The sequence below is a fragment of the Poecilia reticulata genome, chromosome 13, assembly GCF_904066995.2.
Source record: "Poecilia reticulata chromosome 13, P_reticulata-male-v2, whole genome shotgun sequence".
Lineage (NCBI taxonomy): Eukaryota > Metazoa > Chordata > Actinopteri > Cyprinodontiformes > Poeciliidae > Poecilia > Poecilia reticulata.
The window spans coordinates 31385657-31398815 of NC_088842.1; the positions used below are offsets into that span (position 1 = coordinate 31385657).

At 41.0% G+C, this 13159-nt stretch overlaps 1 protein-coding gene across 1 annotated transcript; it reads right to left on the reverse strand.

Moving 5' to 3' along the window:
• Window positions 1–9080: 9080 nt before the first annotated feature.
• On the reverse strand, window positions 9081–13159 carry polr1g (RNA polymerase I subunit G). The gene is made up of 3 exons (XM_008426576.3): window positions 12848–13159; window positions 11177–11321; window positions 9081–10582 (listed from the first exon to the last, which is right to left on the reverse strand). The coding sequence occupies exons 1-3, from the start codon at window positions 12930–12932 to the stop codon at window positions 9775–9777; spliced, it is 1038 nt and encodes a 345-aa protein (XP_008424798.2). The 5' UTR covers window positions 12933–13159; the 3' UTR covers window positions 9081–9774.

Below are 13159 nucleotides of genomic sequence, written 5' to 3' on the forward strand. Positions count from 1 at the left end.
CTTTCAAATATTGATTTTCGTGTATTTGTTAAAAGTAAATGGAATTATAGAGGAGCTCAAAACTGCAAAACCCATCTTTAGGCTGCAATCATGCAGGATGTGTGTGTTTTATTTAAAAAAGAAAAATCCAATAAATCTGTTTTCAAATACATAAATCATAACAGAATCATTTATTTTTGGCCAGCTTCTCTGTGACCGCAGAGCAACATCTCCGTCTGCAGCCGCCGTGAAGGTCAAGCCAAGGAGAGTCCTCACACATTCACAAATTATAAAAAAAAATTAAAATAAATAAATAAGTGGCATGAAACACACTCGCATTGTTCCAGGAATCCGTGAGCCGCGATTCTGCAACACACCAACAACCTGCACCGATCCGCCTCTTACCGCAGCTTTAATACACCAAGACTCTATTAAACAAAACAAAAAAAAAAACCAGCTTTCATGGTATCGAGCGATCCAAACAATGGGGGGAACCTGGCATTGGGGTTTCCATGGCAACTGCAGCAAGCTGCTAAGAGGGCTGCTTTGATAACATATGTCAGACTTGACTGCTTTGTTCACAGTGAGCCTAGCAACAGATCCTGAGATGCAAAGAAAAACTGCAATAACTCACCAAAAGGACACAGTCAGATTATTCCCTTCATGCTCACAATGCTCCAAAGTGTAATTTAATCTGTGGCGATCAGAGCAGTTTCTGAAAATCAGGGATTGTCAATTAAAAATGTGTAATTCTTGTAAATGCAGCTGCAGCTTTAATAGTTCAGAGTGTAAAATGTTGTATTTTTTTACTGCTCGTCTTCATGTCTGTAGTGACTGAGCTCCCGTTTGTCTCTGCAGCATCAGCAGCAGCAGCATCAGCGGCGGCGGCAGCAGCAGCAGCATCAGCGGCGGCGGCGGTGGCGTTGGGTTGGGTGGGCGGCGCAAACCGCAGCGGCTCGGCGCTGTATCGCTGCCACGCGCGGCGTGAGGAGCTAACAAGGAGGCAGACAGATGAAAACAACTGGGAGAAAAGCGAGGATGAGAAGATGTTTCCAGGGAGGAAGACGGATGCGTCAGGCAGAAACATTAGTATGCAGCCAGGTTGTTGGTTCGGTTCCAGGACTGAGGCTGACACACAAGAACCAGCAGCAAAAACGCCTCAAACATCCAGTTATTGCTCAACTTACTGACATATCTGGCAACACAGGGTGCGTTCACACTGCAGCCTGAAGTGACTCAATTCTGATTGTTTTCCCGGGCCGTTCACACTGCCAGTAAATGCTTCCTGTATGTGTTCTGCAGTCTGAACGGGCAAACGACCTGAAAGTGTCCCGCATGCGCAGTAGAGGGCGCCATAGCGTCAGTGTTCTCAGCGTTCTGCCAACCGTCATAAAGAAGAAGAAGAGCTCAGTGTTTGCGGAAGTAAACATGGAGGCTAACGGTGGAGCTTAGCTTACATATTTGAAGTTGTTGTCCGACCAGAGCAGCAAATTAACAACTAAATCCTCATATAGTCCGTCATGGTTGTTGTTTTTCTTCCCTCTTGCGCGTTTCAGGAGCAGAATGGTGAGATTTGTTGAGAATCAGTGACCTTCAGTTCTGATGAATGCTGCCTGGACGTTATGGTCGCATTTGAATCGGATACGTATCGGATGTGGGTCACATTCTAAAAGAATCTGACCTGTGCTGATCACACTGCCATGAAAAGATCGGATACAGGTCACATTACGTTAAATAAATCGGAACTGGGTCACTTCAGGCTGCGGTGTGAACACAGCCATAGACGTGTAGCTGCACTTCAGTTACACTGCCGGCCCTGAGCTGCAACTTTTAGTTGATTACACTGCAAAAACATAAAGTCTTACCAAGTATTTCTTACTTTAGTTTTCAGTGCAAATAACTTAAAAAGCAACTGAACAAAATTCAAAGTTTTAAGCAAGACATAGGAGCTTGTTTTAATCCAACTACCAAAGTTATTTCTGTTTTATAATAACCATAAAAATGATTTGACTTTTTTTAGAGTTCTGATAAATATCTGCACATTTTCTTGTTGTTTTATTGAATCTTTTGTTGTTTCTCTCGTTGTCTGTTGGTTTGGATTCTGAAATTCATCACATTTGGTCTGAAAAATTTGCTGAAGTGAATATAAATTTATAATTTTATTTTATTTTTATTTTATTATTTTTCTCTTATTTCCTTTTTTTATGGACCTTTTTGGTCTGGAATAAAGATTGATTGATTGATTGATTGATAAAGAGTCACTGTACAAAAAGCACAGTGTGATTTTAATCATAAGATAATTATAAAAACAAACAAAACGAAAAAAATGAGATCTAAAACAAGAAAACTCTACTTTGATTTAATGTCACACAGAGAAAATAAAGTCTGCCTGTTTTCAGCTGCAAAATACAGAAACTGCTTTCGAAAACATGAAGTTTATTAAAAGTTTTAATTACAAATATCTGTCCAAAAGTCTTTAGATGTCTCATCTTTCTTTATATTTCTCTCCTAAACAACCAGAGCTTTTCCTAAAGTGGTCCAGATAAATGGTCCTCCAGCGTTTCTGAAGGTCTTTCACAGAACTTTGGCTGCATTTCAGCCCAGTTTGACCCGTTTCACTTCGTCTTCAGCCACTTTACTTTCACCACTAAATCATTTTAAAAGATCCCTGAACTTTCCCCCATTTTTTACTTTAATTAAAACCTATCAAACTCAAACCTGGACATTATGGAAGAAACAGAGAGAAGAAAGTTATTGTTGAAAGAAATTCGTTGAGTTTTTTTTTACAGCAGATTAATGAGGGAAAACTGGGAGGAACTCCGCGTTTCAAAATGGCCGCTCCTCGCATCAACATGAGAAATGCTGCGCTTTTGTATGACTACAACTTTTTAAGTATTTTAGACTTATCAAAAGTCATTTTGTATTCTTGAAGGTGAAAGTTATGTTTTGTACTTAAGTATATTCCAAAACTTGTACTTTTACTACTATATTTTTTCATACAAGTATCTGAGTTATAAAAGAATATGCTAGTAATCAAGTACTCTATCGATTGTTGTTACAATTAATCGAGTAATCGGAAAAATCGCATCACGTCAAGCAACTGAAGGATGTTTATTGATAACCCAAAAAAATTATAAAAACCCGGAAATTTGGACTTTATGCTATTAGCACTTAGCAACAACTCAGGCGCAGTGAGAGCGCTGCCCAACACAAACAATGACCCCGCCGAACACGGTGCGCTAAATAAATAACATATTTTAACACAGCTTCCAGGCAGGTTAATGTTCCTCGAGAAATTTTAATAATCGAAGTACTGGAATCATTCGAGGAATCGCTACAGCCCTAATCTACTACTTAAGTACAGAACGTGATTACACCCGAACGTCACAAGTGTATTATATATATATATATATATATATATATATATATATATATATATATATATATATATATATATATATACACAAAATAACTAAAGTAGCTTAGGTAGCTTTTATCTGCTAGCTAAGACGGACACTTACCAAGATGGCGGTTCTCGCGGGAAACGAGCTTCAGTTCCTCTGCTGCAGATATATATATATATATAGTAAATATCAGTGATATTTACTGTAGTACTCGCTGACAAAATAACTAAAGTAGCTTAGCTAGCTTTTATCTGCTAGCTAAGACGGACACTTACCAAGATGGCGGTTCTCGCGGGAAACGAGCTTCAGTTCCTCTGCTGCAGATATATATATATATATAGTAAATATCAGTGATATTTACTGTAGTACTCGCTGACAAAATAACTAAAGTAGCTTAGCTAGCTTTTATCTGCTAGCTAAGACGGACACTTACCAAGATGGCGGTTCTCGCGGGAAACGAGCTTCAGTTCCTCTGCTGCAGATTTTCGATTCTTTTTATTTTGTTCAATAATTCTATTTCCTCTGAGGAGGAGTGCGGCTGTGTGTTTATGTGTCTATTGGTTTGATTTGAAGTGTGACGGGGTGAGGAAGGGGGGAAGGGGGGGGGGGTTCTCTCTCTAAAGACATTGATGAACTGCCCCCCACCCCCCACCCCCCCCCACCCCCACCCCCCTCTGCACGTCTCCGTTGCCATGGCAGCGCTCGCATTGCCGCAGGCTGGCTGTAGCGCGGCGCGCGGGTTGAAAAGAAAGCAAAGAGGGGAAAGAGGGAGACGGATCACTGCGGAGGGAGAGAGGGAGGGAAGGGCGAGGATATGTTTTCCAATTCATTACCGCTACCCCCCCCCTCCTCCCGCCCCCCAAAAAACACTCCAAAAAAAAAAAAAAAGCAGGAACCATCCCCCCCCCTCAGACCGGGCAGGGCGGCAGAAAGGCCTCGGCGCTGCTCAGTAGTCCACACACGTTGGATCTAAACTTCAGACTGCATTTATTATTCATCCCCGTCTTCTTCCACGGCACACACACACATACACACACACACACACACACTGAGACATAAATTGCATCAGTCTACTGCCTTTAGATATGATGCATTACAGCGCAGAATCAGCCCGCTGGATGATTAGCACCTGCAGACGGACTTTCATCTTGTCTTCTGTCAAATTCAGACGGTTTTTTATTTTTATTTTTTATTTCTCCCCAATAATCATTGCTGTGTTCAGATGCAGCTCTGGTGCTCTGCACTGCAAAAACACTAAATCCTACCAAGTATTTTTGGTTTAGTTTCTCAATGCTAATATCTTAGTATGCTAAGCTAATTTGCAAGTAACTTTTCAGGAAGATACAGGAGATTGTTTTAAGTCAATAATTCCTTAATATTGATTAAAAAGTTCTGGTTCCCTTTGCAGATTATTTCAGTTATAATAAAACTTTTTCCCCATGAAATGATAGCGGCACAAACGAAAATTTTAGCTGCACAAACCAGCACAAACGTTTGACACCAATTTTGTCTGATTTGAAGAAGGTGGGGGGACCAACTTCACTCAGGTGTCACATGATCACCAACCGGATGCCATCATTGGCGCAAACCACCAAAAAGAAGACGGCAGGAAGTGGTAGGAGAATAACGGCACTGCATGATTTTAACGATTTATTGTGTGAACAAAGTTTTTCACTTTGATGTCATTTCTTATTTTATGTAAACGCTGCAACTGCGAGATTTTGTTTTTTCAGCATGGCAGACTATTTAGACAGCTTTGCACACGTTTGTAATGGAAACGCAGCTACATGTAGTGACTGCAGAAGGAGAAGTGGCTGAGGGCGACATGTTTGAGCGGCTGGAGCTCGTCGCTCTGAGCAGCACAGATAAACACACACAGAGCCGCTGACGGCTGCAGGAACACAATCCTGAGTTTCATCCGATGATCTGCTGACAGCAGAATAAATATGGCGGAAATGAGATACGGATCTGACACATCTTCTTGATCACATTGCTGCACACACACATACACACACACACACACACAGATTTCTACTGATGCAACGACGACGACAGAAAAAAACAAAAACAAATCATCTTTTATTCCCCGTGGGAATCAGATCTAGGTTTGTTCAGCTCACCTGAACTTTACTGAGGCAGTTTGTGTTCAGAGTGAATTTATTCATTCTAATAAATGTCAGTGAAAACATGTGGCTGGAGATTTTAAAGAAACATAAATGTAAACAAATGTCCATCCATCCATTTTCTTCCTCTTATCCGGGGTCGGGTCGCGGGGGCAGCAGCTTCAGAAGGGAGACCCAGACTTCCCTCCACAGCCACTTCTTCCAGCTCCTCCGGGAATCCCAAGGCGTTCCCAGGCCATAGAGAGACATCGTCCCTCCAGCGTGTCCTGGGTCTTCCCCGAGGCCTCCTCCCGGTGGGACATGAACTCCTCACCAGGGAGGCGTCCAGGAGGCATCCTGACCAGATGCCCGAGCCTCAACTGGCTCCTCTCGACGTGGAGGAGCAGCGGCTCAATGACCGAGCTTCTCTCTCTAAGGGAGAGCCCAGCCACCCTGCAGAGGAGGAAACCCATTTCGGCTGCTTGTACCCGTGATCTCGTTCTTTCGGTCATGACCCAAAGCTCATGACCATAGATGAGGGTGGGAACGTAGATCGACCGGTAAATCGAGAGCTTCGCTTTTTGGCTCAGCTCTCTCTTCACCACGACGGACCGGTACAGCGCCCGCTTCACGGCAGACGCTGCCCCAATCCGCCTGTCGATCTCCCGCTCCCTTCTTCCCTCATTCGTGAACAAGATCCCCAGATACTTAAACTCCTCCACTTGAGGCAGGACGACCCCCCTGACCCGGAGAAGGCCCTTTACAAATATGCTCCTACAAAACATTTAAAACTGAGACCTGAACATTTAGAGACACAAAAGACAATTACAAAGCCAGTCTTCTGTCACCTGATAGGTAACGTTCGGAGCTTGGCTGGGGTCAGAAGGGGCGGCGCCTGCTGATTTGTGACGTTACATTCAGGAGGTTTTTGAAATGGTTTGTTTTCCAGACACCAAAAAATATTAATTTACTGCCAAAACTCATTTGGCTGATTTTTTATAAACACTTGGGCTGATTGTAGAAACAAAAATTAAAGTATAAAACGTGGAAAATGTCAATTTTGCATAATACGCCACTTTTAGATGGGAGCTATTGCTGTTACACAACATCCATCTGAAGCAGAGAGAGGGCAAAATCTCACACACCTTCAACATACCTGCGAGGAAACACACATCTCTGGCGTTACGTCTGACTCACAGAGAGACTCTTCACCACACGCTGACATTTCTGGCTTTCCGCTTTACTGGCTGGCAGCTAAAGCAACAAAACCTGCAGGCTGAGCTGTGGTAGCGCCATGGTGGAGAAAAACAAGCAGGAGCGAATTTCTGCCAAAACGTTTACCCTTCTCAGATTGCTTTTAGTTTAATCTCAGAAAATTTCTAGTAAAAATAAGGAAATTTAGGAGTTTGAAAAGCTGGAAGGAAATAAAAGATTTTGAGATTGATTTCAGAAAATTTCTTGAAAATGTTTGGAAATTTCTGAGTTTGAAAAATCCAAAAATATTCTTAAAAACAAACTCAATTTTTCTGAGATTAATGTCAGAACTGTTCTAGAAAAAATGAGGAAATCTTTAAGTTTAAATTAAATTATTTGACTTTTGGAAATTCGGTTTGAAAAGTCAAAAAATTTGCAAGAAAAAAGAAAGAAAGATTGATTTCAGAATCTTTTTGAAGAAACAAGAAAATTTCTGAGTTCCAAAAATGTAAACCTTGTTTGAAAACAACTCAGAAATTTTGAAATAAATTGCAGATTTTTTCCAGAAAAAAAATATGGCTACTTATGTTTGAAGTGTAATAAATTTGATGGGAAAAACTCATAAATTTAGAGATTAATTTCATAAATTTTCTGGAAAAAATCTAGAATTTTCTGCGTTTGGAAAGTGGAAAGTTTGTGAGAATTTTTTTTTTTTAAATTTCTAGAAAAAACCAAGAGTTTGAAAAGCCAATTTTCTAGCAATTTTTTTTATTTTTCAAAGCTGAAAAATAAACTTTTAGATTTTTTTCTCGCTAATATCCAATAATTACAGCTTTTTTCCTAGCAAATTTTTATTTTTTTTCAAACTGACAAATTTCTTTGTTTTTTCTGAAAAATTTCAAAGATTTTGTCAGAAATGTTTAATTTTCAAACTCAGTTTAAAATTTCCTGGTTGTTTTTTCTAAGGTTTTTAGTGGATATTTACTTTTTTTTTTGTGCCAAAAAAGTACGCCATAGAGCTGCAAGGTGCTGCAAAGTCTGGTCAGATGGACGTGCTTCCCAGGCTGGGAGCATGAATGTGTGTGTGTGTGTGTGTGTGTGTGTGTGTGTGTGTGTGTGTGTGTGTGTGTGTGTGTGTGTGTGTGTGTGTGTGTGTGTGTGTGTGCGCACCACAGATGGTGAGGCTGTGAAAGCACCAGAGGTGCCTGAGCTCATTAGGAAGCAGGACCATACTCCGGTGCAGCAGCAGGGTGGGGGTGATGCGGAGCCGAGCCTGAAATGTTTCGCCTCAGAGCCGAAGATCCGATGATTCTCCGTCAGGCGCCTCAGAAACCAACATATTTCCAGATCCTTCCTCTGCGTTCAGACTCCAGCAGGAAATCCATCACATCTGTCGGGAGAAATAAGCGTTTAAAAGGTGAGAGGTTGTTCTGGGGCTGCAGGCTGAGCCGCGCGGCCCGCAGGCCGGACTCTGGCGCCACCTACCGGCCGCAGCAGGGACTCCTCCGCTGCGTCAGGGAAAGACGGAAGATTTTAGAAAAAATGGCGAAGCTGATCAGGAAGTTGAAGTTTTCTATTGAATTAAATGCAGGGTTGGGTAGTAACTAGTTACATTTACTAACTTTTTTTGTTTTTTTAAATTACTTTTAGAAATATTCTGAACTTTGAGTAGTTTTATTATAAAGTATTTCTTCTCTTGAGTCAGATTTCTGGGTTTTCTAACCAGTGAATGAAAAACAAACATGTTTTAACCAAACATTCACCAGACAGACACACTGCAGCTCCTGCTGACGTTTCATAAGGTTTTTATTGAAAGAAACTGATTTGGAAAATGTTTTCCTTTGCCTGATTTTAGTTTTTGTTACTTAAATTGTTGTCATTTTGATTCCTAAAACACCAAATTTTCCACTAAACTTTACATTTTGGTCCAAACCTTCATATTTATTATACAATTGAATTGAATAAACAAGTTTGTTGCAGAGGATTTTATTGGAGTCATAAGGAAAACAGAATTAAAAACATTATTTAGTTATTTATTCAGCGTTTTTCACTTTTCAGTCCTTTTTTAGTCTTCAGTTTTAATCTGTATTATTTTTATTATGTTCCAAATTGTTATTGTACAGCGTCAAGTTTGAATTTACATTCTGCTGCTGGTGCACATGAATTTCCTCAATCTGGGACAATAAAGGATATTTATTAATCCTATTAAATGTTATTTTGTTGGGAATAAAGTCACATTTCAGCTGCTATCTCAGCATCATTCTTTAATCTCCTTCCATCCATGTTATTGTTGCATTTCAGGGCCACACATTTGGTTTTCATTCCTCCAGGATGAAATCACATCTCTAAGGAAACTGCTGGTCTGAATTCACATCTGCAGGACAAAAAAAACACCAAACACTTTTTCCCCTCATTAAAAGTTTCTTTAATCTCTTTTTAGAGTTTTGTGACCCAAATCAGTCCTGAAGGTTTTACCACAGTAAATCAGTGGTTGTGTAAACAAACACAGCGACACAGAGCGAATCTCAGGCCATGAAATCCACCAGGAGTCGACAGGAACTGGACCAAAACGAGGAGATGCTTCCCCGTTTCCCGCCTCGTCCAGCTGCTGTGAGGGAAACCGGCCTTAAAGAGACAGTACGCAACTTTCACCAGAAATGATTACAAACTAATTATGGTTTAAGACAGATAACGTGAAAAACTGAGCTCTTCTGGCTGCTCCCAGTGCCAACTACAAACAACCAATCAGAGCCAGGAGGCGGGTCTTAGCGCTGTCAATCACCATCCACCGATGAACGTTACGGCTAGTTAGCGAAGCCATATCCGATGATGGTGGATAAACAGTTTTCCTGTAATAATGAGTCGTTTCTCTGCCTCTGGCACTTTCAGCAGCATAAATGATAAATGAGAATGATTGACAGCGCTAAGCCCCGCCTCCAGGCTCTGATTGGTTGTTATTGGTCATTTCTTCTGACGTCAATAGCAGCTCAGGGAGGAGATCGTTCTTTTCAGAGATTATCAGTCTCTTAAACGTGAAAGAAACCTTTTTATAAATGTTACATGCTGCAGCTTTAAGCGTTTAAAGATGGAGGGAATCAGGACTGAACATCTTCCTCAGTTCTGCTTTTCTTCTTCTTCTTCTTCTTCTTCTTCTTCTTCCCTGAACTCTCCGCTGCGTCGCCGTATAAAACGTCCAGCGGCTCACATTTCACAGAAACTGATTCCTCCTTAACATTCATGCCGGGCTCCAGCCCCTCCTCCACCTCCTCCCGCTCCCTGTCCTTCTTCTTCTTCTTCTTCTTCGTCGTCTTCTCCTCTCCGAAAGGAAGACCCGCCGCCAGATTTTCGTCCAGATTTTCATCGGATGGCTCCGGTTTCATCTGCAGCAACACTTCCACTTCTTCAGACTTTATCCGCTTCTCTTTCTTCTTCTTCTTTTTCCTCTTCCTGCCTTCCTCCTCCTCCTCCTCCTCCTCGTCATCCTCATCCACCCGGCCTCCATCTTCTACGAACTGCTTTATCACCAGCGGCCGCAGCGTCGTCGACGACGGCCCGAACGCGGCTCCGTCCGCCTCGTTCTCCGCCACATAGGTGAGCTTCGGGGTCTTGCTGCCGAACGGGTGGAACCGCTGCTTGAGGCCGGCGGGGATGGCGGGCGCCGGGGCGGCCGGCACGACGTGTGGCGCCCGCTCGGCGCCGGCGTCCCCGTAGCTCTCGCAGATGTTCAGCAGGCCGGAAAAGGCCGGAGCGAAGACGAAGCCGTCCGACGTCCGGCTGTCGCTGGTGAGCAGGTGAAGGTCGGTGGGGTGGGACGACGCCAGGACGCTGTAGCTCTGCTGGACCGGCCCAACCGGAACCTTCAGGGTCTGGAGGCCCGACAGGGGAACCTGGACGCCGCTGAAGCTGCAGGGAAAACAAGTGGAGAGTTGGGATACACTGCAAAAACACAACATCTTACCACATAACTTCTGTCTTATGTCAAATACCCTGGTTTACTTAAATTAAGACAACTGCATTTTCAGAACAATATAGCAGCTTGTTTAAAGTCAATAATTCCTTAATATTAATGAAAAAGTCCTTGCGGTATCATGGGAAACCAATAAATGTAGATGGAAATTATGGGTGGAACTTATTCATTTGAAATTAAACCAACATTTTCTAAATCGAGAAGATGACAAACAGGAAGGAAACCAAGGTTTATTTTAATAATATCTTCATAAAAATGGGGATTAAAACAAACAAACTTGTTGGACTGGATTGAACCAAGATCTCCTCACCAGCTGCTATTGCTCTATAAGATCTAAAATTGCCCAGTAAAGTACGGCAGAAAAACTGACAATCATCCCTGACTGAGTTCTGAGAGGATTTTCAACCTCACCTTCCCGCTGAAACGGAACAACAGCGAGAGTAAACCGCGAGGACAAAGCTTAATTTCCATTTAAGTTCTTGTAAAGATCGGAATGCATAACAGACGCAAGGAGCACAGGCTGTACCCACCAGTGGGGGTCGAAGCTGGCAGGGGCTTTAATGAGCCACAACTCGTTCTCGTTGTTCCTCAGATTGTCTGCCAGCGTGCTGCTGCAGGGGACGTGGCAGAAAGACACAAAGTCCTCAGGACACTCCAGCCGCGCGGTCTTCCTGGCTGCAGAAACAAACAAGCAAGTCGTCATTAAATAAGAGTTCGAAAGCGGAGGGTCTGTCGGCTTAGCACTATGTGGGGAAACGCTTCCACATGCTTTTTTGTGTTGTTTTTATTGGGATGTTTTGTGATGGACAAACGCAAATAAAAATCTGAAAAGTGAGGGGATTTTTATTCAATTATGGTGTCAAAATCACAAAAACTTCACTGTAAAAGCACAAAATCTTGCTGAGAATCTTTATTCTAATTTCTAGTGCAAATATCTTAGTACACTTCAAATAATATAAAACTTATAAATAACTTCTCAGAAAGATGCAGGTTAGTTTTAGTCAATTATTCCTTAATGTTGATGAAAAATCACATTGGCAGATTATTTCTAGGTCTGTCGCAATAAATCAATTAGATAAATTAGATCGAATTCAATCATTTCCATGATTTATTGTTTTTCTCTACCAAAAACTGGATTATAAAAGTCTTCAGTTTGGTCTTCAGCCCTTTTTTTAAGAAGAATTGTGTTTACAGAGACTTCTTAATTCATTTTATTTGCTGTTTTATTTATTTTGTATTCTTGAAATGTCTTCCAGTTCCAGTGTTAAATGTTCATTAAACTTGGTAATGTGCTCTTTAATTATTGTGCCATTACCATTATATTGCTTGAAAATGGTTTAAAAAACAACAATATTACTGTTTATTGCAACAACTTCTGGGTCAATTTATCGTTCACAAAGAAAATATTGTGTAGTATTGTTTCACTTATACTATGGGAAGAATGTCACATTATGAGTGGATTATTCTACCAGTGGAACTAGTACTTTTTATCAATATCAAGGAATTATTGACTTAAAACAAGTTACATGTAAATTAGTTTTGATTTATTTCAAGTTTACTAAAATATTTGCAAAAGAAACTAGACCAAAAATCCGTGCTTAGACTTTTTGCAGTGTACCAAAGTAATTTTTAGGATAAATGTTTTGAAGTAAGTATTCATTTTAACAACAAATTATTCTTAAAGGAAAGTTAAAATGTCAGAATGAAACAGTTTGTAGACTTTTTTTAAAGGAATAAAGTCTACATAAAAGGTCTTTGGTTACAAAACGACATGTTTCACTGCAAAAACACTCAATTTCACCAAATACCTTTTGGGCTTGTTTCCAGTTCAAACAACTGAATTAAGACAAACTTAAAAGTAACTTTTCTGCAACATATAGGATCGTATTTTAAGTCATTAATTTCTTGATGTTGATGGAAAAAGTACTAGTTCCACTTGGTAAGAAATGTATGGAATGCATTACCGCCATCTACTGTAATGGAGTGTGTCTCAAACTGTATTATTTTATACATAAATTATAAGTATTCGTATTTTGTTAAGCAACTTTGTTGATTAACAACACGCATATACAACATAGCTATTCCTAATTCATATTTAAAGTGTACCACAAACGGTAATATTAAGTTTTTGGTCTTAGATTACATTTTAAAACCCATTTCTTTTCGCACCAACTTAGCTTAAATTACATCCGTATGCTTACCGGGTTCTCTCTGCCGTTCTGTTGTTTCCGTGGCAACATTAACCGTTTCATCTTCGCTCGAAGACGAAGAAACGTCTTTTGGCATGTTTTATAGTTTAAAAATAACTGCTAACAATATAACTCGCAACGTTTTTTTTAGCTCAACACGCATGGCTCTGAGGTGGGAATGGACATGTGTTGACACAAAGTGAACCCAGACTTGTAAGGAGTACTTCCGGGTCACGGTGGATTGTAGTCCCACCTCCCCGGTTTGTTGGAAGTATTTGAGTAGGTAGCGCCGGTCAAAACAACTCAAACACCCACAATCCTCCT